The sequence below is a fragment of the Mycteria americana genome, chromosome 7, assembly GCF_035582795.1.
Source record: "Mycteria americana isolate JAX WOST 10 ecotype Jacksonville Zoo and Gardens chromosome 7, USCA_MyAme_1.0, whole genome shotgun sequence".
Taxonomy (NCBI): domain Eukaryota; kingdom Metazoa; phylum Chordata; class Aves; order Ciconiiformes; family Ciconiidae; genus Mycteria; species Mycteria americana.
In genome coordinates, this window is record NC_134371.1 from 56,743,587 (window position 1) to 56,768,363 (window position 24,777).

Sequence of the window (24,777 nt, forward strand, 5' to 3'; positions counted from 1 at the left end):
TCACAACTGAGCCACAACACATACGCTCCGAGCAATGGTGAGATCTGCTACCATTGCTGCCTCAGCTCTATAAAAATCGAATTTAGAGCAAGCTCTCCAGAGGCTGGCGAGGGAGCTCTGACAGGTGACTAAGCGCCTGGCGTGGCTCAGAGCAGGGGCACTACTCCTGCTGAACAGCCTCCCTCCAAGCGCCGGGAGAGAACTAAACGCAGCGCAGAGAGCGGCGGTAAGGCAGGCGACAGCACTGCTCCCCGCCCTGAGGCGGCGGCGCGAGGCATGCGCAGAGGCCGCTTCCCCCCTTCCGGCAGTTGCGGCGGCCGGAGCCTTGCGGAGGAGGAGGGGTAAGATGGCGGCCGCCGTGCCCGCCGTCTGCTGGGTCTGCGCCGCCGCAGCCCTGCTCCTGGGGTGCTGCGGCGCCGTGCTCGCCAGCGGCGCCCAGGTACGAAGGCTGGTGGGAGCGGCCGGCGGGGGAGAGGGCGGGCGGCGCTGGGCCGCGCCGCAGGCTCTATGCTGCTGGTTCCCCTCATCTTCTCCCCTCCGCTGGCAGAGCCCGCGCCTGCCTCCCCTCGGCTGCGCGCCCCGCCGCCGCTCTGGGGGCCGCGCCGGTGGAGCTGCCCCGAGGCGCTCTGGGAGGGGTTGTGTTGGCTTCGGTGGGCGCAGTCTGTGAGCGGCTCTCCCCAGCGGGGGCGCGGACGGTGCCCTGCGCCGCGCTGCCTTCCCCGGGCGGGCCGACCCTGGCCTGGCCCGGCCCGGCCCGGCCCCGCCTCGCCTCGCCTCGCTCTGCCCCGTGGGCGTAACGCGCGGGGCCGCTGGCGGCTGCCCACCTGGCCTTGGGGATTTAAGTGTTATAAGCTGTAATGCAGTACGTCCCAGAAACAACGGGGCTTGTCAGGCACATGGAACTTGTTTAAACTGTTTAAAGTTAAAAAAACCCCAACTGTGTTTTAATACGTTTGCAAGTTTCTGAAACGCGGTTTCTCTTTGGCTATGCAATGTAACTTTCAGTAGTCGGTGGTTTATGTTCCTTTTCCCGACGTTTGCTGGCTAAGTTACGTGCGAATGGAGTTTCTTCGGTTAAAAACCAGGGTGCGGTGTTGGGCGCTTTCACAGGCGGTCGAGCTGCCCGGGCACACCGGGGCTTGGTTGCCGTGTACCCTTCTCGCAGGTGTGAGGCATTTTACACACAGAAGGAGCTATTACTATTTTTTTTTCAAGTGGGAGTCATTTCATATTTCAGCAATTATGCTTTTTGCACAGTGCCCACACTACATCTGGAGTGTTGTTTGTATTTGAATTCTGCTTTATTAACAAGTTGTTATACTTGAAATTAATTACAAACAGGACAAAAAAATAACCAATAGAAATATTTTTAGAGTCTTTGAATTACTAATTACACTTCAAATTGTTTGCTACTTGAAATACAGTATGCTTTACGTACATTTTAACACATGCTTTTTTTGTTGCTGCATGTTTTGTGTGGGACCACAGGCATCAGCCCCGTACCTCTCAGAGTTAAGAGTCTGATTAAGAATCAGCAAGTCTGGATTCTTGTCCTGTGACAGACTCGTTCTCTTACCTCTGGGAAGTCTTATCCCCTTTCTGTGTCCCTTTCTGTGTCCCTTTCTGTGTCCCGCTATCTGTTAAAGAAAAAGGGCCCTCTTCTCTGCAAAGCACGGTGGGAACTATGGATAACACAGGTTATAGAGAAGGTGGTTGTTGTCATAGCTCCTGGTTTTGGAAGATAAATGTAACCACCTTGGATTTAAAATGGATTAAAATTGCAGATTCACTTACCTGCTTTTGAAAAGATGAGAGGAACAATGAAAACAGAAATTAATCCAAGCCCCTTTTCTCATTAAGGAGGAAACTGTAGGTCAGTAAATAATTTTATTTTCTTCTTGGAATGTCCTTTGGAATAGAGATGTGTGGGCTTTTTGTTTTAACTGAGCTGAAAATGACTAATAGTTCTTTCTCCTTTGTTATTTAGCAAGTTTCAGGGAAAGATTTGGAGCAATTAGCTTGCATGAAACGTGCAAAACGGAATAAGAAAAACTACCTCTTTTGAAGCTTTTGTAAGGTTTTTTCATTGTTAAGGTGTGCTAAACATATGCACTGAACACTGTTTTGTGGAGACAACAAAAATATGAGTGGTCATTTCTTTCTTATTGCTGAAAAACATCTAATATTTTCTCCATCTTTCAGGATCAAGCAGAACAGTTCTTTAGAAGTGGACATACAAATAACTGGGCAGTTTTGGTAAGTGTGGTCCAGGTTGTTTTCTTCCAATAAAGTTGACAATTTTTCATCAGGAGCCATAATTGCAACAGTCACTCAAGAATTCTGTTTGTTTGAAAGAAATGGAAAGATAAAGACTTGGAAATGAATGAATTTGAAATTGTGCCTGCAAATTTATTACACTATAATAAAATTATCTTTTCAGTATGACTACATTTCAAGCACTCAAAACATCTAGCTACATGGCAGGATTCATAAAACAAAAGTTCTAACAGCATTAAAAAAGTTAAATTACCATACTGCATGTTGACCAAAAGTGTAATTCTGATATCAGAGAAGTATATCTCTTTGACCAGAAAGGTACAATTTATTTCTGATTTTTGTTCTTACTCAATCTGTCAACTTGTGATAACAGGCTTTTAGAATAAAATAAATTCAGGCAACATAACATTTAGATCAACTATTCTTATCCTAGGTTTTTTTTCCTTTGCCATGAATCTTTTATTAGCTTTGAATCATGCTACACAATTGGTTCTTAATCACAATTCAGGTCTTAATGACTAATTTGTTTCAGAACACTACTGTAATTACTCAGTAGCAGCTGTTTGTTTTCCAGATACTAAAATTGAGCAATATAAAAGGAAATTAACAGTAGTTAATTGAATTAGAAGGAATAATTTCTATATTCTAGAATGTACAAACTTGAAACTATTAAAACATCAAGTACTACTTTAATACTGTTAACAAATAGGTGCTTTTATTAGCACCCATAAAAACACACAAGGAAAGTGGAAAATTAGGTCCAAGAAGCTATACTTTCTGTCCTCAACAGATTGTCTGCTGGTTATATTTTTTCAGTAGTTCATGATTAAGCTTTATAACAATTGCTACTAATTTTTAAGCAATAAAATAGGGAGGGTTTTACTGCTATCAGGCAGTTCAAGCCTGGGATCGTGCTGCAATCCCACTTCATCAGTTGTTTGAATTAATATGCTGCAGCGTGAATAGCTATATTTAAAGCATAGGCACATTTTCCATGGTGTTGTAAGGGAGGTAATGGAGGAAAGGGGCAGATGATAAGGTCTTGAAATGTCACAGCTAGATTGGCCACAGTTAGTTTTCAGACCTTTAAATCTTGCTGAAAGGCAAATGTTCTCATGGACTGATTCCTGTGGGCTTTTTTGAAAGTCCTAACTGACGGGATGATTGAGACGTAAGGGGATTCTTTCAGGCTGAATTTTTATTATTATTTAAGCTACTACTCATTTATTTTTATGAAAAGGCTAGAGAAGAAGATGTTACATAGTGTAACTTAAAGATGTTTCTATTTAAATTAGAGCTGTGTATTTAAAGCTGAAAAATTAAAAAACTGTCTTAAATGCACGTTCCTGCTTCTCTATTTTTGTGGTTTTAAAGTAACCTCTTCTAAAATGCTTCTTCCTTTACCTGTTCACAAGACTTGTAAAAGGAAAGGAACTTTGTCTCCAAAGGGGAATTGCTGTCCTTGGTGTGGAACAAACAAAGAGTAGTGAACTGAAGTTAAACACAAGGACAATGATAAGGCTAGTAAGGAACTACAGCAGATTGCCTCTGAAGGTTTTTGAAATCTCATTGGATTAAATATTATTTAATATTTAATCTGTCCTCCAAAACCTAGGAAAAGTTTAAGTACAGGGAATTCCCTAAACCTAGGGAATAGTTTAAGTACAGGAATGGCTGATCCCCAACCCTTCACCTGTTAGAGCAGTAGAACCTGAACTCCTTTGAGATTTTTGAAAATTTGTATTCAGATTTTGATTAGTGCTCACTTAGCTCTTACTTCATTATATTTGACTCCTTAAATGCAGACATCCTCAGTGTATTTTCCCTTGTGTGTGGCTTCTGCATGAATTCACTTACGCCTTTGTGCAAGAATGCTCCCAGAATGAGTTTGCTATAGAGATGAGAATTCTTCCTTTGATTTTTCTTCCATTTGATATGGAGAAAGCAAATGAAAAAATTTAGCTTATCCACTTACTATTGCTGAATTATTCCCTAAAGTGCCACTTTCTATACTTAGTTGGGTTTTATGACAATTTTTTCATGAGTCGATATGTTAGGAACATTTTTTTTTTTTAACTTTTATTTTCAGCATTTGTTGCTTTGGTACAACAAAGATTTATATTGCTTATAGCACGAGTTTCTTGGTGTTGCTGTGTTCTTTCTGATTTGTTACTAGTTTGTTGATGTTCCTGTAATCACGTTCTTCTGATGCAATGTGCCAGGCCAATCTTTTACGCTATTTAATATGCCTTTTTTTTTCTTGAAAATTCAAGGTGTGTACATCTCGATTCTGGTTTAATTATCGTCATGTGGCAAATACTCTTTCAGTATACAGAAGTGTCAAGAGACTGGGCATTCCTGATAGGTGAGGGAATCTTGGTGAATACAATTCATTGCAAATGTGCTATTAAAATTCTCTTGTTGTCTGAAGCAGTATAAAAATACATTTCCCTTCCCAGTTTAACTGGATAAAAGTAAAAAGGAAGGATGTGATCGCATCAGCGTATTGAAAAGCGTGGCAATATTGTTCAAAAGGAAAAACAACAAGTTATATAATAAAACTTCCAGTTGGAATATGCTAATTAGATTTAAAACATGAGGAGCTATCTGGGCACTAAAATGTACTGCTTAATAAATTGGTGAAAGCATAATGTGAAAACTGGTAAACGCATTCAGCAATGACAGTACTAATCTGAGATACGGCTTTTACCGTACTTTAATTTCCTTTCAATGTGGAGAAGTTAGCAACCCTAACTGTACTAAAATGTAAGACTTCCATATCTGCAACTACACTGGGAGTCTCTAAACTAAAGGCCCTGAACAAAGCAGCTCCTACATATTGAAAGTAGCCTTGAAAAATCCATTTTGCATTATGTTTTTGGAGAAACCAGAAGCTTTGTCCATCAAATTGTGCTTCTCTAGCAATAGCGCAATGGTTAAAATAGTATCCCTTTTTTGACAACAGAATTAGGAAGGTGAACAAACTGTTCTGAAGTGTCTTTTAGTTGTGTTCCTACTGGAAGTTCTAAGGGTATTGGCACAGTTCCAGCCAGCTGTTTTGGAATGTAATTTACTTGTACCAGAACTATGGAAGCAAATTTTCAGCACCAACATCCATTGAATAATAGGTTGTATGTATCCAGAGTCCTATGGAAATCCTGGTGGTCCTGGTTTTTAATGTTAGTTTAGAGGACTGGTAGTTTCTCCAGCATGTCTGCCTAAAGAGGTATGGCGCGCTCCATCATTGCAAAAAGCATACTCTGCTGGATTAAATTTGTATGGCATTTTTTGGTCCTAGTCCAAAACTGTAGTATCTGGAATCCCCACTTAGCTTCCACAGTGGCAGTATCATCCTGTTTCCTGTGTTTATTTTTAAAAAGAAAAGAGTGATTTCTCGGGTTTTGAAAGAGGGGATGTTGAAACCTGAATTTTGGAAGTATTTGGGGGCTATAAATCCAAGGGAATGTACTACCTAAGCACTAAGGGCTGAAAGCGATAGAAATATGGCATTTTTTTGCACATCTCATTCAGAAGTATCTTTCCTGTATAGTCTCTGAAGCATAGGTGCCCTAGGCACTACCTTAGAAATTCTTTCACTAGTTCTACCCTTAACCTGAGAACTTTAATCTTCTCTGCATCCATCCATCTTCACCATTAAGGTCAAAATAGGTGGCAGTTTTAGAAATACTGCAAAAACTACAGCATGGCTGGAGATTTCTGTTGTTTAGTAGCCTGATCCATTTCTTATCCATACCCAAGGATCTGGAAATTAATCTCGAAAAGCCAGCAATGCTTTAGACTAAGGTCAAGAATAAGACATTGGAGAAGACCTAAAGAGAGAGAGCGCACCTATTTTTTTCCCATTTGCAGCAATTTTTACATGGATTTGAGTGGGTTTCTCCCTTACACAAACTTCTTCCTCTGCCTGTTTTTCTTTGCTGCAAAACTTCATTCAAAATATTGGTAAGACTAAAAAAAAACCCTCCCAAATCACGTCTTAAAAATAAATGTTTATCATGATTCTTGGGGTTGGGTTTTTTTGGAGGGGTTTGTGCATAGCCTCATTTTGAATGGAACTGTGTCAGTTTGGTGGTTTAAATAGATTTGTCAACAGAACTCATTAGGAAAATGATTTGTGGCTTTATAACTGTAAGTTGCTCTGGTTTGTTCACGTGTGGGTACAATGCTCCAATTCATAAAAGTTTTGCTAAAATAAAACAAAGCCAGAATGAATCCAGAAATTCTTTTTGATTCCTGGAATCATTATGCAGTATAAGTTTTATATCATGGAAATGGCATTAATATAATATATGGTTAGAGTATTTTGGTTTAACAGTTAAGCTGCAAGTTAACACCTAGATTGTTTTGCTGCATGTACGAGCCACTTGTACACAGTGGTTCTGTTTAACCATGGGATATTTCATAGGCTTTTAAGAATGCCATACAGTATACAAACTTTGCATGTTTGTGCTCCCCTGTCTGTACTACTACTATGCAAAACCTTTTACTGAGTGGTGTGTGATGATTAATTCTTTTTTTTAATAGACACACTCCTAGCAAAAATACAGTGCTAAACTGTAGGCCTAGTGGTGGCTTAGTCTGGAATATTATCTTCTGAGTGTAATACAAAAAATGGGTGTACACCTGACTGTCTCAGTAAATCTGCAAGGCATATATTCAACACTTGCTTCCAACTAATTCCCTTTTAATGCTACTTTTCTATAAAAATAGTTTTGTACTGGTGAGCATGTATGGAGAAAAAAAATCTTTATTTCTCTTTGGTAGTTGTCCTCCCCGGCTTCTGTCATTGCAGCTTCGTATTTATGCCAGCATTTTATTCCCATTGAAATAATTTACTTTGATTATTTTTGAGGATTTATGCTTATGTTATTTTGGACAGCATTTCTCTCTCTCTCTTTCTTTTTTTTTTTTTTTTTTTGTGTGCACTGTGGAGTGTATCAGTATGTAATAAAGAGTAACTTTACTCTTAAAATGCTCATGCAGACATATAGTTGAACGATGACAAGCATAGGGATGGTGTTTAAATAGCAGAACACAGTTTAATTTATAACTGTGGGCCTGACAGTCTGAATTAGCAGCATTCTTTGCAGGATACAGAGCTTTCCTTTTGTAAGCATGATTTGGGAGAACACAAAGATCATAGTCCAGGAGAAACTATATCCAAGACAAGATTATCCAAGGAAAGAACTGACTTTACCTTGTTCCAGACGTCTCTGGCACATTTTTCCTAGTGCTAACAGTCTCCAGTAACTACTTGTTATTTCATATTTTGACCCAAACCTGACCCTGCCAGGTGAAAAATAGATCTTTGGCTGCATGCAATTTGGAATAGCTTTATAATGTGCTGTTTTTTTTTTTTTCTTGGTACTATGAAATGCTGGGTTGTTTTTCTCCTTGGTACTATGAAGAAGACAAAATGTCTGGTGTCAGCCCACTTGTGTTCTTCAGAAAAATTCCGTTAACACAGATAATCATACAGTAGTGTTTCAGATGTAGTATAATGGTTTGAAAAATGCTCAGGAGCTCCTCAAATTTAATTAAAAATTGTCATAATGTTTTTAATTGATCTGTTTGAGAGGGTACAAACAGGCTGGGATTTCTTCCATGAAGCTGCATGAAATGATTTAGTACCTCATAAAAATCTCCACATTTTTTATAAAGACTTCTTCCAGCCTAGGTCCAGGCAAGTCTGTTTCATAAAGTTGCTAATGTCAACTACTCTTGTGCTCATCTTTGGCCTGACTTAATCCTGTAGATAAATAACAGCTAGCTGCATTTCCATGTATGGTATCTTCGTAATAGTGAGGATGTACATAAGGAAATAGGGTGTAACTAAGCAAAGTTTCATTTACAATTACAGGAATCTTCTTAATAAGCCATTGTTGTGATCATGGGACAGTGCTGTTGTAATTTCCGTTTGACTGTTATGTGAAAGTAGAATGGCTGAAATGTTTTTGTCTTATTTTCCATAGTCACATTGTCCTGATGCTAGCAGATGATATGGCATGTAATCCCAGAAATCCCAAACCAGCTACTGTGTTCAGTCATAAAAACATGGAGCTAAATGTCTATGGAGATGATGTGGAAGTGGATTACAGAAGCTATGAGGTGACTGCGCTTTAATTAAATCATTGTGTCTTTGTTTTTAGTGTTGGTTTAAAGATTTATACAACATCTGTGAAGTCTGAGGAAGTATTTCTGCTCACATTACTGGTTCTGGGCTGGGCTTTTATTATCAACTGATAGGTTTAAAACACACACCTCTCACCCCTTTGGTACTTGGTTTTGTATTTGAAATTTATTATACTAGAAACACGTTGTGTATTGGCTATTTTAAATAACAGAATCTGCACAGTTAAAAGAATATATGGAACTCCTTGTATGCATTAGGAATACACACATTACTGAAATTCCTCTTCTTTGGAAATGGCTGGTCAGTGTCTCATCTTGCAAACACTTAACACGAGTATGAAACTTCTGGTGTGCGAGTGAAATGTATATTAAGGAGATGTACTTAAATGTCTAATCCTAAGCATATGCTTTTATCAAAATAAAACAAAAGCCATAGCCTAGTCATTACTGTAATTACTATATGGAAATCTGAATTGTATCACCTTTTCATTTTTGTGTAATATTCCTTCAAACAGACAATGTCTTTACCGGTTGATCTTAAACTGGACATCAATTGCATGGTTTAATAGTGCTATATAATAATTACTAAAGGTTTATAGGAGCATATTTAAGTATATAGTAGATGTTTTATTTCTCTGAAGCTTTGTATAAAGAAGTGAAGGTAAAACACTGAAATAGAGATATGTTCTTTTTATCGTGTTTTTTCTTGAGTATGGATTTGTTGCTAGCATTTGAGTTCTGTACATCTGCATGAAGAGGAAGTGGTGTTTTATAGGATTTTTTACAATCACCATCCAGATGGGTCTTACCTGATCACTCAGACTTATGTAACCGAAATTGATCTTGTTTTTCCTTTCCTGAGTTGCAGAGGAAATTTAAACTTTTATTTTTCCATGGTAACACACACTAATGTTGGAGTGTTTTGTGAGTATAGAGCAGCTTTGGCAGAATAAAGCTATACGCTGACAGGTTTTCAGATCAATGAAAATATATTTAGAATTTATAATGGTAGTAGACTTACTGGATATAATAAAGCGACAGGCTGATGTTAGTGGGATAAAGTAAAAGGTACCATATGACTGTGAACCTGCAGTAAAACCTTAAACAGAAAATGTCTGTTTATGCAGTTTATACCATGCAATATTACGTCTAGTTAGATACGCTGCATATTTTAGTATTTTATTATTTAATTTATGTAACCCAGCCTTGAGTTGTTAATCAGTACCTTTCTCTTTAGAAAATTACTTTGTGCTTCTATTCATAGGTTACTGTGGAAAATTTCTTGCGTGTGTTAACAGGAAGAATCCCACCAAGCACACCGCGATCTAAACGTCTCCTTTCTGATGACAGAAGCAATATTCTAATATATATGACAGGTAATTACAGGTTTCTGTATACTATTTATTGATGTTTGTTGAGTTGGATGGGCCTGTTTGAAAGCATGAAATCCCATCAGGAGTCCAAACAAACAAAAGGATCAACAAAAAGATTTTTTTTTTTTCTTTTTTTAGCATGTCATACTAGTTAAGGAAAAACCTGTAAGGCAGTACTTAGCAAATATAGTTTCCAGTTTAAATGATGTATGTGTATTGTTCTTACTACATTAGTATTTTCTTTTGGTGGAGTCTGTTTGGAGAAAGAGAACTGTGTTTGCTGTGGTCAGCCTGGCTGAATATCTTCCTTTAATCAACATACTTGCCTAACTTCTGATTTTTCTGTCAGGCCATGGTGGAAATGGTTTCCTAAAATTTCAAGATTCTGAAGAAATCACAAATGTAGAACTTGCTGATGCCTTTGAACAAATGTGGCAGAAAAGGAGGTGAGAAAAAAGCATTATTTAGAGGTTAAATACCGTATTTCATGAATGTGCCTGAAGTCTTACTGGTAGGCCTTGCTTACCTTCAGCAGTGATACTATCTGTTATCCATAAAATTTCATGAAAGTTTGCATTCAGAAAGAAGAGTTTTAATTTCTGTTTTCAGCTTCCTGCAGTTACAGCTGCTTGAATGTATTGCTTTGACTAAACTCACATTTTACAATCAATCAGTGTGAACTCTTCTGTTCCTTAGGTGCCTAGCAGCTGTCCTGGTAACTAAAAAGTAAAGTATGTATATGTTGTTTCAATTTAAAGAGAGATGGGTAAGGAGGCTGTTTTATTTCTTGCAGGTACAATGAATTGTTGTTTATTATTGATACTTGTCAAGGAGCATCCATGTATGAACGATTTTATTCACCTAATATAATGGCCTTGGCTAGCAGCCAAGTTGGAGAAGATTCTTTGTCAGTAAGTAGATTTTTGTGATCCTGAAGACAATTTGCAGAATGCCTGAGTTAAAAGCACACGTCCTATTGACTTTTAACTAAAAAATTTCCCTTCTAATTGCTGAAGTTGTGAGGTATTTATGGGAAAAGAAATTTTATGGGAAGACTACTGAGAGAGATCTGTAAGGAATATTCAGTCTAGGACTTCTTACGCTTGATGTAAAAAAAAAAAAAAAAAAAAAAAAAAATACCCACTACCTTTCACCTGCTGTAATTATATCCCAGCTGAATTACAGAAGGAGTGATAGGAGATCCTAGCCAGACCAAAACCAGCAGGTCAGGATTACCTGAACCTGCATAGTGCTGTAAGATAAGCTGTCTCTCCCAGCCTTGTGTCCCAAGTCCTAAGAAGGTCAGGGCAGTCCACAAATCTGTACTGGACCATTAAGAAGAAAGGTTTCCCTGTTTTTTGGCAAACATGGAGATTACCAGGATGTAGTCTAGAAAAAGGAAGATAAACTGTATTATTCAGCTTGTCAACAATATGTTTCTTCATGGGTAGTCATTTTCTTAGTGTAATTTGCCCAAGAACAAAAAAAATTATGCTTAACTTTTGTGACATGCTATTACATTCTGTTCCCTTTCCTAAATACTGAGTTCTCTCCTACAAATGCCCAATAACTGCTGTGTGTTGTTTTTAAGCATCAACCTGATCTTGGGATTGGCGTTCATCTTATGGACAGATACACATTCTATGTGCTAGAGTTCTTGGAAGAAATTCATCCAGCCAGTCAGACAAATATGAATGACCTAGTAAGTAGAATACTCAACATTCATGAATATGCTAATGACTTTAACAGTTTCAAAACTAATTTATTTTGTCCTTAGGGTTCTCCAAATGCTGTTTGTTCTCCTGCTGTTTCTCTCGGAAGCAGCTTTGGGGGGGAGTGTCTTTTTGCCATTATTAAATGTAGTTGTAGTGTAACACTTTCAGGATTATCCTCAGTGTGAAAGTGGTTTGCTGGCTACAGAAAAAATTAACAAAAATTAGCCAGATTTTTTAAAAATTTATTGAAAAGTGAATAAAGCATTCATTAAATATTCATTTCAATAGAATGAAGTATTTGCACATGAAAAATGGTAGTAGGAAGCTTCTAAAATCATCTTAATGGGTAGCAGACACCTTGCAGATGTGGAAAGGCAGCCATTGATACTGTTTTGCAAAGGTGATTAAACAGTTAAAATTCCAACTGTGCATTCACAAATGCCTGCAGAGACTAATTGCTCTGTGTATCTGCTAGATTCCAGAGCAAGATATGTCCAAATCCATCAGCGTTTGGAGTTAATTATATCTTAGGTAAATATTAATTGTGGCTTTCAGGTATGAGGCAGGAGGAAAAAAAACCCAACCAGATAACATGTGATAAAATTTATGAAAATGCCTCTAACAGTTAGATGAATACACTGGTGAGATAACATAAAAAGTAACCATATTTTATTTACTCTATTAACCCTTGATACCTGTTGCAATACTAGTTTCATTGTAGTAATACATTAGGCTTTGGTGCCTTGTAGGTCTAAGTCCTGGCATGCTGTGTCAGTGATCTAAGAGCCACCACTTAGAGAACACATTGTCTTTGATTCATTTCTGTAAAAGGAGCAGCTGCTCAAAAGTTTTATGCCACCCTCTGTCTACAGAGGATGGTGTTAGCCTGGCTGCTAGATGTGTAGTAGAATTCACTCTAAACAGCCCACACTTGACAGATTTTATGTTGATACAGAATTGATTCACTAACTAACATTCAAGATTCTTTTACTATCATGGGAATGAAATTCTGTCCTGTAATTTAATACCTTCTGATCATGGGATACAGATAACTTTAAAATAAATCTTGTTAAAGAAGAATATGCGAGTTCTTTATTGATTAAGTATTTTCTTCTAGCCATTCAAACAGCACTTAAACTCTGTTCTGTAAACCAGAAAATGAATTGATGTTAAAAAAAAAAAAAGTCATAAAAAATGAACAGTGGTTTCTAGTGTATAAGACACTATCCAGGAAGTGGTATAACTGGTCTAGCCAGCTAGATATTAATCCAATTGTTGTGAAAAGTATAGAAAACTTGTTAGCTGGCCAAGTAGTTTACCTTACCTTTTGAGCTCTTTGGAGAAGATATCTAAACATTCTCCCTTGCGTTTTTGTTTTTGCTTATATGCCAAATATTTGGCAAGAGCTGTGGGAAGTTATCCCATACTGGTAAATTCCTTACCTCATGTAAGTCATCTTATCATACGTTAATCTGCTTATTGTTGCTCTGGGAAGGGAAGAGAATGGCCCCAAATATATCATGATTTGTGATGATCAGGTACTGAGTCATAATATGCATGTATCTCAGCAAACATGACCTCTTGATTTCAAGTTGGTGCTTTTCAGGCCTTCATCTAAGAGTTCCAAAATGACATATGGTTAGTCCACGGTAAGGATAGAAGTCCATTTATTTGCCAACAGTTATAAGGGGATACTTTGGCACTGGAATGCACTGTTAGTGTTGTGCTGGTTTAAGAACAAAGACCTACTGCTTATCTAAGTCTGATTTTTTTTTTTTTTTTTTTTAGATTAATGCTTTCCAAACTCAGGATAACCTATTAAGTGGCTCACTAACTGGCTTTAAAATTTTTAGCTAATATTTAATTGTTTGATCTTCTGATAGGTCAAATGTCTGCTCTTCTAGAAGTACTGTGTATTTGTTACAGCGCTTCTATCCCATCACTCCTTTACTTTTCTCCAACCACTCTTAAAACAGCTTCTCTTCACATCCACCTAAGATTTGGATATTGCGTTCCTGCAAAGAATGAGACATCTTTTTTCATAATCCACTCCACCTACTCCCCACCTGCTCCATCTGTGTTGCTAAGGGATGGCATAAAGCCGTGCAAATGACTGACTTGCGGTTTGATCACAATTCCAAAAAAGTAAAGACTAAATTGAAATGTCACACATTTGAACTTTTAAAATAAGATTCAAATGAATTTCTAAATGAGCTATCATTTGTCATAAAATAGCTAAAAATGTTGTTAAGAAAAGTCAAGATAACAAGTTCCCATTTTGGGGAATTGTTTGGCTTTATTTGAATAGTATCTTATTTAAAAAAAATTGGAAAAATTGACACATGAACAAATGTGTTTCATTTAGCCAGCATTTGCCTTTTCTTTTTTTTCAGAAGACCTCAGTTATTAGTGTTAGTCTGCTGTGGTGTAATTGCTTTGCAGTCTGTCTTTTCTCACACTGGTACTGGATAAGCAGATTTTTAATACTGAAGTCTTCTTCTCAGTGCCATTGCACAATTTTGTTCAAGATTCATCTCAACATCTTATGGTAGTAAATTGTTGTGAGACGGGTTAGAAATAGTTGGGTGCAGTATCAATTTCCCACTTTCAGTGCTAATGCAGTTGTTTTGGGACATTAATACTCTCCTGAGAGCTTGGAAGGGAGACTTAATGGTATAACTGCAGCATAGATTTATGCATCAAGTAGCAGGATTAAAACAAATACTTAGCTTTTATAGCTTACTTCAGAGACTTAGTTTTTATGTTTGTGCCCTTAGTTGGAGCAGAATTGAAGAAAATTGATTGCATTTTGGTGAAACTGAAACTTAAGAGGGTCTGTGTGCAGTGACAAGTGGCTTTGTATGGGAAGCATGATGCTGATGAGTCTAGTTCATTTTCACTTGACAGGGAGGATAACAGAAAGATTTGATCTGCCCCTATCTTTTCTTTAGCAGCTGTGTGATACTCTGCCAACAAGAGAGTTGGGAATCATTTAAAAAAGAGCTCGGTGGATATGTGTGCTTGTAGGCTTCAGTTAAGGTAAAGGTGAAAGTGACCTGAAGTCTCCCTGGACCAGCAGCCTAATGCCGTATGCTTACAGGCTTGGACAAAAAAGACAAGGTATGAAAGAGAAACTGTAACGGAGCAGAAGGGAGGAATGGGGAGGTAGAATCTGTCCTCTATGAAGAAAAGCCAGGTACATTGTTTCCTCTCTGGGAAGCTTTTTAAGTATAGGGCTCTGTTGTCCTGAGAGAAGGAGCCACACAAGCCTACACATTTTGTATCAGGCTGAGCACAGAATTCTGCTAGGAAGTATGGACTGAAACTCACAGGTTTTGTCAGTCATGATCTGGGATAATTGAGGCTGCATCTGCATTGAGCTAATTAGGACCTGTGATTTTGTCCTAAGAGTGCAACCTTCTAAGAACTGACCCATGATGGAATTAGGTATATGAGCTCTAGATCCAGTGACTGATGAACCTGTTTGTGAAAATCACTTGGAGAATTTAAGTTTAAGGAAGATGAGCACCCATGTGGAGAGTGTCTTTCATAGTCCTGTACATTAATCTGTTCTGTTAAATGTTCTTTGTTGCTGGAACATGCAAGGACTCACATAACCTACACTGTTACCAGGTGGTCTGCGAGTTGCCCAGAAGACAGTTGAATGGACAGAAACATTTGCTCATGAAACTGTCCAGAGCACTGTGGAGCTAGTGCGTCTGTCTAGCAAGGATGTGTGTCTAGCTCCCGTGTCTAGTAAGTAGGGTTGTGTGTTTGCTTGTGAAGTGCCTTCTAATGATTGAGACATGAACTCAGGTTTCCAAGCTCATCAAGGAGGCTAGAGAGAGTGAGGCCTAGGGCTGCATTTCATGGCATTTTAAGCTATGTAGCATTATTAATAAAAATACAAGCCAATTATTATTTATTATATTACATTATGTGCATTACAGGATCCCTTGAAATAAGGAATGTGTCCAGATGGGAAATATTGGAGACTTGTGGCGAGTGTGGTAGGACTTGTTCAAAAAGGCATTGTGTCCAAAATGCATTGGTTTTGCCTTGAATATCTGCTGGGTACATAACAATCTTGTTATTTAATAGGCATGCTGTCTTGTCAGATGTTCGAAATGCTACAACAAATCCGCCACTGTTACATCTACTTATTTTCTGCAAATGTACCTTTATACAGAATTGAGTCCACTGAAAACAGTTTGTTAGTGCTGTTCTTGTCTTCCAGGTGTTGCAATGTGTGCTGGATATAGTGGGTCTGATATGTAGACGAAATACATAGGTATTTCGGATACGGAGGATAAAAGTTTTCTGAAATGCATAATCAAGATGTTTATGCCTTTTAATGTTTTTGTTCAATCATTTTTTTCAGCTGTGGAGCTTGTACTGAAGTTAACACAAGTTATGTGGCATTTATCTTTCTTTTTATAGTGATTTCATTTTGGAAGATATATGTAGAGACTATTGATGAATGAGGGACAGGATGTGATTGTCCATCTTGGTTTCCAGTTTCAGGTCTGTCCAAAAAGTTTGTGCGTTTCCACACCTGGGCACCGAACTGATCTCTTTCAGCGAGACCCACAAAACGTTCTGATAACAGACTTCTTTGGCAGTGTGAGAAAGGTGGAAATTACAACAGAGACAATTTCTTTGGACAGTGACTTAGCTGGTTTTGAAAGCAAGTAAGTAGTCATTATTTAGACTTGATTTGTATAGCTCTGTGCCACAGAAACAAAATAGTAATGTAACTGTCAAGGAAGAAAAATTCTGATTTCCTGTCACTTCTTACAAAGAATCAGGGAGCTAGTATGGACCTACTACTACTGATAAAGTTGGGGTTTGTCAGCTGAAAACTTTGTTCAAAATGCTCACCCCTTTATTCAGTCTTGTAAATAAATAGTGCTAAATACCAAGTTGTGGATGTCAACAACAAAAAAATTAGTCTAAAATTTTCTTTCTTCCTTAACATTTCTTCTTTAATGCGCAGAAACATTTTGTAACTGTAAATTCCTGCTTGTAATAGTTTACTCCTTCAGATAAGCTCTGAGTATAAGCATCAGTTAGTTGTTTCATAAGAACTAGCTTTTTAATAAATGCTTTGTTTCTGTTTTGTGAATTCTCTGGCTTTTGACATTAACTGTCCTGAGAATTTCTGTTGCAGAGATGCAGTGATTCATTTGAATAAAATTGCTGGTGCAAGTTCATTGATAGAAGTTGTAACAGGGCTTCCATTACTTTGTGGATGAAGAAAGAATTATAAACTACTTTGTATTTTTGGTATTCTGTTGCCACCTATTGGGAACATGTAAAGGAAGATGTGCTGGTACTGTAGAGTTTATTTAGCATTGTACTTCCATTTCCGTTGCATCTTTTATGTTTCATGATACTGTCCTCTAGGAGAGGGGGGAAAAAAAAAAAAGATTGAAATAGTCTGCTGTACCAGGGATGACATATTTTTCAACCCATAAATGTATGTAAATTATTGTCTACCTTGTTGTTTACTGTTGCTCAAATCAAAGAACAAGTTAGTGGATAGCAGTTTTATTAATTTTAAAGTAGTTAGGGGAGACTTAGACTGGACATTAGGAAGCATTTCTTTACCGAGAGGGTGGTCAAACACTGGAACAGGCTTCCTAGAGAGGTGGTTGATGTTCCAAGCCCGTCAGTGTTTAAGATGCATTTGGACAATGCCCTTAACATGCTTTAACTTTTGGTCAGTCCTGAACTGGTCAGGCAGTTGGACTAGATGATCATTGTAGATCCCTTCCAACTGAAATAGTCCTATTCTATTGCAAAGATAACAGTAACTCTGGTCCTTGTAATTAAAAATATCCTACATGGTTTAGTGTATTTAATATTTTATTTGTATACTGTATTTTTATCTGTATCATGCGCATTAGTAGTAACCATATATATCTTAAGCTAATTTTGTGACTCCTTAGTTTAGAATAGTATTTAGTGACACTGAATTTGTTTTTTCTCTGAAGAATAAAAAAAGCTTTTGGCAAATAACAGGCATTTTGCCAGTCAAAAACCATGATGCAAACTTACCTATGTGGGTTTCTAATTCGTGGAGAATTGAAAGGAGAAATAGGTTTTGGATGACTTTATGGCTCTGAAACAGGAAATGACTGGTTGGGATTTTCAGCTTTTATTTTTGAATTAGTTTAGTGCCAATATATGAGGGTTTTTTACTTATCTGACACACTACTGACTTGGACACATGGAAACAATGTTGAGAAAGAGGCACTCATGTATAGAGAGGAATGTTATCCTTGTGAAATGTTCTGATATTTACTGAAAGCTGTATTACATTATCATGGCAATTCCAGTTATCGTAAATCTGTGAAATTGGAAGGGATGGGAACATGCTGGTTTAATAGCTAAATAGTTCTCATTTAGCTTGAGAGTCTTTTAGAACATGTTTGCCGAGGAATGGAAGCACACAGCAGCAACTTACAGAATACTGCCTTGCATCTGTAACATGTATGACCATTTTTAAGTGGTCTCGTGTAAAACAGTAAGTTAGTCATTGTGCTATATTCAGATGCAATTTTCGAAAAAAATAGTTCAGTTCTCAGTTTCTTGTTACCACTTTGGAAGAGTTTTTAGAGAGTGCGTTTTTAATGGTGTCATGGTTTAACCCCAGCTGGCAACTAAGCACCACACAGCTGTTCGCTCACTCCCCCTGCAGTGGGATGGGGGAGACAATCAGAAGAGTAAAAGTGAGAAAACTCGTGGGTTGAGATAAAGACAGTTTAACAAGTAAAGCAAAAGCCATGCACACAAGCAAAGCAAAACAAGGAATTCATTCATACTTCCCGTTGGCAGGCAGGTGTTCAGCCATCCCAGGAAAGCAGGGTTCCATCGCATGTAATGGTTACTTGGGAAGACAAACGCCATCACTCCGAATGTCCCCCCCTTCCTTCTTCTTCCCCAGCTTTATATACTGAGCATGACTACATATGGTATGGAATAGCCCTTTGGTCAGTTTGGATCAACTATCCCTGGCTGTGTCCCCTCCCAACTTCTTGTGCACCTGGCAGAGCATGGGAAGCTGAAAAGTCCTTGACTAGTGCAGACATTACTTAGCAACAACCAAAACATCAGCATGTTATCCCTGTTATTCTCATACTAAAATCCAAAACACAGCACTATACCAGCTACTATAAAGAAAATTAACTGTATCCCAGCCAAAACCAGGACAATGGAGAAGAAAGTATGGACTTTGTAGAAGTGTTGGAAAATTGTAGTATAGCTGTATAGATAGCGATGTGGAGTGCTTAATAAATTCCTTAAACAGAATTCTGAGGTCAGTACCTCTTGGTATGAGAGAGATCTGTTTTGCTACAACAAATGTAAGAATTACAGCTTGAAGTGAATTTGTTACTTAAAAATGTTAATGCTTTTTAAAAATCTAGTTTTGGAAGATCTGCTCTGCAAGTACTAGTTACTCTGGTTTTATTTGAAGAATATTATAAACGTTACACGCATCTATTTCTGAGGCTGTTAAGAAGTCAGGACACTTCACAAATTATGTGAGCTTTGAATAGGTACTACCCAGATTGTCCCAAATTAATACAAGAATGACCCTTGAATGAAAGAATGTGAGTGCATATTCTTAACCTCCTCAGTGTTTGTTAAACCACTCTGTGCCTTTTGGGAATGTGATGGCTGTTGACACCCCAGATTGCACTCTTACGTAAAATAGCTGGGGAAAGATGGGGCTAGCACAGCCTGGTTTATTCTTTTTGGTATCATTGGGAGGGGTCTAAACCAAGCTTATTAAAAATGAATAATCCTTCCAAATTAGTCATGAATAATCTTGTTCATGCCTAATATTGTTTTAAAAGCCTTTGTGAAGAGGAAAAAAGTAATGTAAAATTGAACTTGTGCCCCTTAAGGGTTTGCAAGAAGTATTTACCAGGAAGTATCTGATAGATCACAAATATATACCACTAATACAAATTTTGATGTATTACATTGGTTACTGAGTGTGCAGATCTTTACTGACAAAATCTATCCAGAATCTTAGTCTTTTCCTCTTTTCTGTATTGCATTCCAGTTAATTTTTTTTTTTCCCTAAAAGATAATTTGCAGAGGTTTTATTGGTTTAATATTTGATACAGTCTTTTGGCTTCATTCCTTTGTGAATCGTTTCCTCTTTGTTTTATTCTTCTGCCAATGTTAGCTTGATACCTTTTTCCTTTTCCACACTGGTGGCAGTAGAATGCTACAGAATATTTGTGGCAGAGAGCATAACCAGAGAAGGAAATACAGACCTCAGCTCTGACACAGTCTTAAGTAGTCCATGTTAGATCCGATTTGTTTGTTTTAAAGTTGCAAGTGTCATATGTGCAGATAAGGGCATTGAAAAAACCAACAAGCAAAAGAGATAAACCGCTGATTAGACAGGTAATGAGTAAAGAAGATGCTGTCACGGGAGGCATGAACATGTATTGGGATTGTACTGCTGGCAGACTGTTCAAGTTTTCATCTAACCCACTGCTGTGACTTTGCCAAACCTTTTAAACAGAAGTTTGTTCTTTTGTTACACAATTGCTTAGCAGTTACTTTGTAATACACATCCACTGCCAAGCTCAGCATGAGCTATAGCTATGCAACCAGATCAGAACTGGCAGTTTCATGTTGAGCACAGGCCGTGACATTTGACGAATGAGGCATTTGGAGTTTCTTTTGGCTTTGGCTGAGACTCGTACAAAGAACAACTACTAATTAACCAAAAGAAGAGGCTTTCTTTTGGCTTTCCACATAGTAGTAGGTGAATATTTGTGAGTAAAAGCTTTAAAAAATAAAAAGAAGAATCCTCTGCTGTTTCCTTTCTTCATAGCAGTTTCAATCTAAGCTATATTCACTTCAGAGGGCTTGTTCTGCAGCTGCTGCAGTCCTGACTGGGTTTGTAGCTGCCAATTTTAGCAGAAGACCTGACGGTCTAGGGGTTCTGGGGCTTCAGCTGATTGTATTTTGTCTAAATTCCCATAAAAGAGCAAAAAGTAAACATTAAGGAGTAGAAGAAATCCTGCACCTTTGGAGAAGGAGCCTTGCAGAGTTTAGTACATCTAATAAATTAGGAGTCTCTCTCTTAAACTTGGATTCTAACTCTACAGCCAGCTGGAACGCTTTCTCCTTTTCAGCTCCTATCATGAGGAAAAGATGTGTATCAGCGGAAAGCGTTGGTAAAAATTGGGATGAGTATTTCTCTTGAGGGTAGTAAGAAGTGAATTAAAGACAGCATCATATAAAACCATCCTAGTTTCATTGCCTTTGAGAATTGGGCTTCATATTTAATACTTCTATTAAGAAGAATTGTGGTACTACTGGCAGTGACTGTTTTCCTAAAAATAAATGAATTGGCCACTTGTGTTCAGAAGGATGCTTGTGTAACACAATAATTGTAATTGGTTTGTTTGCAGTATGTTAATAGCTAATGTTCTCTCAGTCTTTTTTTTTTTTTTGTATTAGTGTCTCTTTTCCGTCTCTTTCCTGTCCCTTCTTCTTTTCCACCAGTTATTTTCAGTTTGATGTGCTTAATAAGTAAAGCTGCTGGTGTGTCCTGAATCTATGGGGATTCAGTTTGTGAACCCATAGGTAATTTTTTTGGCTGGTAGACACTGTTCAGCTCAGTGGACTTTTCTTAAAATAAAAAAGGCTGGGTTTGTTCTGCGATCACCAGCTACCTCAGATTTGTAATTCTTTTAAGTGTCATAAATCACTTTTAGGACTAATTCTGAAAGCTCTTGTTCTCCGAGAAATCCCCCGTTCTCATTTGCATCCTCATTTGCAGTGATAGATTTACGTCAGCTTCCCCCCCTGCTTTGTATTTTCTGCCTGTTCTTTACGCGAAGGCTTTTCAAGGTCAAAGCCGCTGTGTTTGTTCTGGTGACAGCAGCCTCTCGGCGTTGCCCAAGTGGGTTTGGGCCGTCCTCCGCGCAGCACCGGCGGTAGCTCCGGCTGAGCTCCGGCTGAGCCCCAGCGAGCTTGTGGCCGCCCGGCCCCGGGCGGGGGCGGCGGTGCCCGGCGGGCGCCGGCAGGTGGCAGCATTGGAACGGGCGAGCTCCCGCCACCGGCTCCGGCCCCTGGGGCGGGGCTGTGGGGGAGCGCAGGGGTCAGCGGGCTTGGGGATACCGACTGTGGGGCGGGAGGCTTGCCTGTGGTGGGCTTTTGTGGTTCCCACCCCCTCGCCCCCCGTTAGATGATCAGTTTGGAGTGACTGTGGATGGGGAAGGAAAGGAGGAGTTGAACTTTTTTGTTGTTTGGTGTAAATTTGAGGGGACGATGTAAGATTTTTATTTTATTTTCCACTTTTCCCACTGGACAGCAACCTTGGGGAGATGTTACGCATTTCAGAGTAATGTATAAATAGGAAAAGTACTTATAAATTAGCAGGCCTCTAGTAATATGTATTGAATTGACAGTGGGATTATGAAGCTGTTAATTCCAGGTAGCATGGTTTTTCTGGAAACCTCTTCAGATGAATTGCATAATTTTTTTTCATGAAACACACTAATCAGTTACACATGTAGTATATTTTCCTCTAATGTCTTACCATGAAAGCAGGATAAATTTGTAAGCATGGATTTTTTGATCCGTGTGTGTTTTAATAGTCTACAAGTAATGAAAAAAGATGGGTGAACTAATACTTGCTGTTAAATATTATTGCTATATTTCTTAAAGTATTTTGTAAATATATTTGGTTTTTCTTTGCTTGCCTAGAGATAGATTAACACATACATATGCACATATACGTATGCTCCTATACCTGTTAGTGTAAAAGAGCTTTTCAAGGTAATGCATCTAAAATTAACATGAAGGCTGTAATAGGAGAAATTATATAGGAGGGTACAATTTCACTAGTATAACATCCGTATAAAATAAATAAGCTTGACTGACAGTATCAAAAGGAACTGCAGGTATAAATTGTGTTGGGAAGACTTTAAATACACTAAAGTGTTATGCTTGGTAATTACAGTCCCTATTTAGCAAGATATTTTAAAAAGCAGCTTTGAACAATGTATTATTTGTTCATTTGAAAGGATGTTTTTGACCATGCTTTTTGCCAGGTTTTGTTTTTTGTAGGAAAATGTTTTGTTGCAAAACTATAGCTCGAGTCAGGTTTTCTTTGGTCTTGGATGATTTTTTCCCACTTCCTCCAACTTTTAGTGGGATTTTGTGTGGCATCCTGCATTTCTTCTATGAGAAATCTTCACTGTTAGTACCAGTTTGTGCTTCTATCATTTCATATTGTTTTCAGTAGAACGCTACTTTGCTGAACCTACATATAGTTATTCCTATGTATAATTTTGATAGGCATTGACATCCAAACAAACCCCTTGGGCTGTAGAGGTGCTGTGAAGCACATGCATATGTGGCTTAAATGTGCCAAAAATGGCAATATTTTTGTTAACGTCAGCTTTTGAATCAAGTCCAGAAGCTACATGTTCTTCATAAGTGACTTGCATATGCCAACTGACTTATGCACATAATAGTGTTAGGAAATAGACAGGTAATGTCTAAAGTTGTTGCATGGCAACAGATTTAGAGGGAGGTCTTAAGTAAATCTAGTAGATTTTGACATCATCTAGATAGCTGAGAATATCCAGAAATCATAGGGTGTTCAGTCTAGATTTTTTATTTTGTTTTCCTTTACCTACTCCTTTTTACACCTTTCCTATGTAGCATTCTTATTTTGTCTCATTATTTTTTCTTCACCTCTTCTGCCTTGCGTGATCTTTACCTGCTGTTATTTTTGCAGTTGAGTGGGCTGCTCTATAATTCTAGTCTCCTGAAGTGCTCGTTAGTCTTTCTAGTGCTCTTTATATGGAGGTCCTGGCTTGATCTTCTTGCTTTGCTGTCCAGGAGCTAAATGCAAATTAATGTCTGTTCTTAGAGGTACTTCTGTAGTTGTGTACTGTATGTCACAGCTCAAGAAGTCCATGCAAACAGCTGTAGTATTTGGCATATGTCTGACCAGGAAATATTTTCATGTAATTTTGGCATGTTTTCAGCACTTTGAGCTAGCATGATAATTTCAATAAAATTCTATTGCTATTATTTACTTCCTGTCAAAAGTACCAGAGCTGCTGTTGATGTTTGTTAGGATACACTTTTTGTGTGATTAAGAAAATTTCTAGGAGATGGAAAAATTGGGGCCAAAGAGCAAACAAGCAGCTTGAAGCAGTGATTATGGGACCGTTAGGTCTTTGGAATTTAGTGGCCAAGCATACGTTAGCATTCCTTATGCCCCAGAAATGAATCTGGGCACATAACTATTAAGTCTCCAGGGCTCAAGCAACATTACTGATTTTTTTAATATGGTATTAAGGCATATGCAAATGCTCTTAGTCTTTCCTGTTTCGATATTGTGAAAAAGCTTACACTTGTTTTTTGAGTGCCTGAGGGATTACCTTCCAGATGGTCAGAGATCTCTGCCACTGCAAATTCATGTCTTGTCCAAAGCTGCGGGGGAGAAAGGGGCATTCTGCCTTCACAACACGTTTATATAACTGATGGCTAAAAGACCATAAAATGATCTCTATCTGCATCTCCCAGCCCTCCCAATAGGAGAGACTTTTCTCAAGTCAAGTGTTTGGTGGGCCAAAGCTCTTGTCATAGAGCTATTTAAATTTATTACTTAAATACAAGTCCTTGAAGCCTTGTTGCTGATTTTGGTAAGCTGCATGATGGTCTGGAAGATAGTAAGATGTTTCCCTGCACTGCTTATTTCTGAAGGCTCTACTACACTCAGAGAAGTTATGTTTCATAGGGAGCGTAGTAAGGGCCCAAGTTCTTTAGCAAAAAAGTGAAATGCGAGTTGTGAGAGGAGAAGAGCTGAACTCCAAAAAAAGCATTGCATTATTGCTAGGCATCTCTTTTCTATCCAGTTAGCCGTTTGAATAGAGTAGTGCGAATTTCTGGCAACAGGAGAGCAAGGAAGTCACAATTGCATCAAAGGATGGAAAGGAAACTAGAGGTGGTTACAAAAGGCGATTCTGATCACATAAAGAAGTGGATTTACAGATGGCTTGCTGAGTACTGTTCAATATTATTTTACAAAATGAGATTGTTTTATGTGCTTGGTCAAGGGTATCGGAAAACTATAGAAACTGTGGGAGGGGAAATAACAGATGCTGAATACATCTACCAAAGTGCCCAAGCTACTGCTAAGATTATTGTATGAAATTTGGAGGACAGCAGAATATTATCTGTGTGGTAAGATTGATCTTTCAGGA

The 24,777-nt window shown here is 38.3% G+C and overlaps 1 protein-coding gene across 1 annotated transcript in view; it reads left to right on the plus strand.

Annotated features, from left to right (window-relative positions):
* The first annotated feature begins 283 nt into the window (after nt 1–283).
* Nucleotides 284–24,777, plus strand: part of PIGK (phosphatidylinositol glycan anchor biosynthesis class K) — a 74,489-nt gene continuing 49,995 nt past the window's right edge. Inside the window, exons 1-9 of the mRNA XM_075508558.1 lie at nt 284–439; nt 2,203–2,256; nt 4,551–4,642; nt 8,271–8,406; nt 9,695–9,806; nt 10,153–10,249; nt 10,597–10,714; nt 11,395–11,505; nt 16,037–16,209. Of these exons, the coding sequence (XP_075364673.1) occupies nt 347–439; nt 2,203–2,256; nt 4,551–4,642; nt 8,271–8,406; nt 9,695–9,806; nt 10,153–10,249; nt 10,597–10,714; nt 11,395–11,505; nt 16,037–16,209 (986 nt within the window). The 5' untranslated portion in view covers nt 284–346. The remainder of the gene's footprint in view (nt 440–2,202; nt 2,257–4,550; nt 4,643–8,270; nt 8,407–9,694; nt 9,807–10,152; nt 10,250–10,596; nt 10,715–11,394; nt 11,506–16,036; nt 16,210–24,777) is intronic.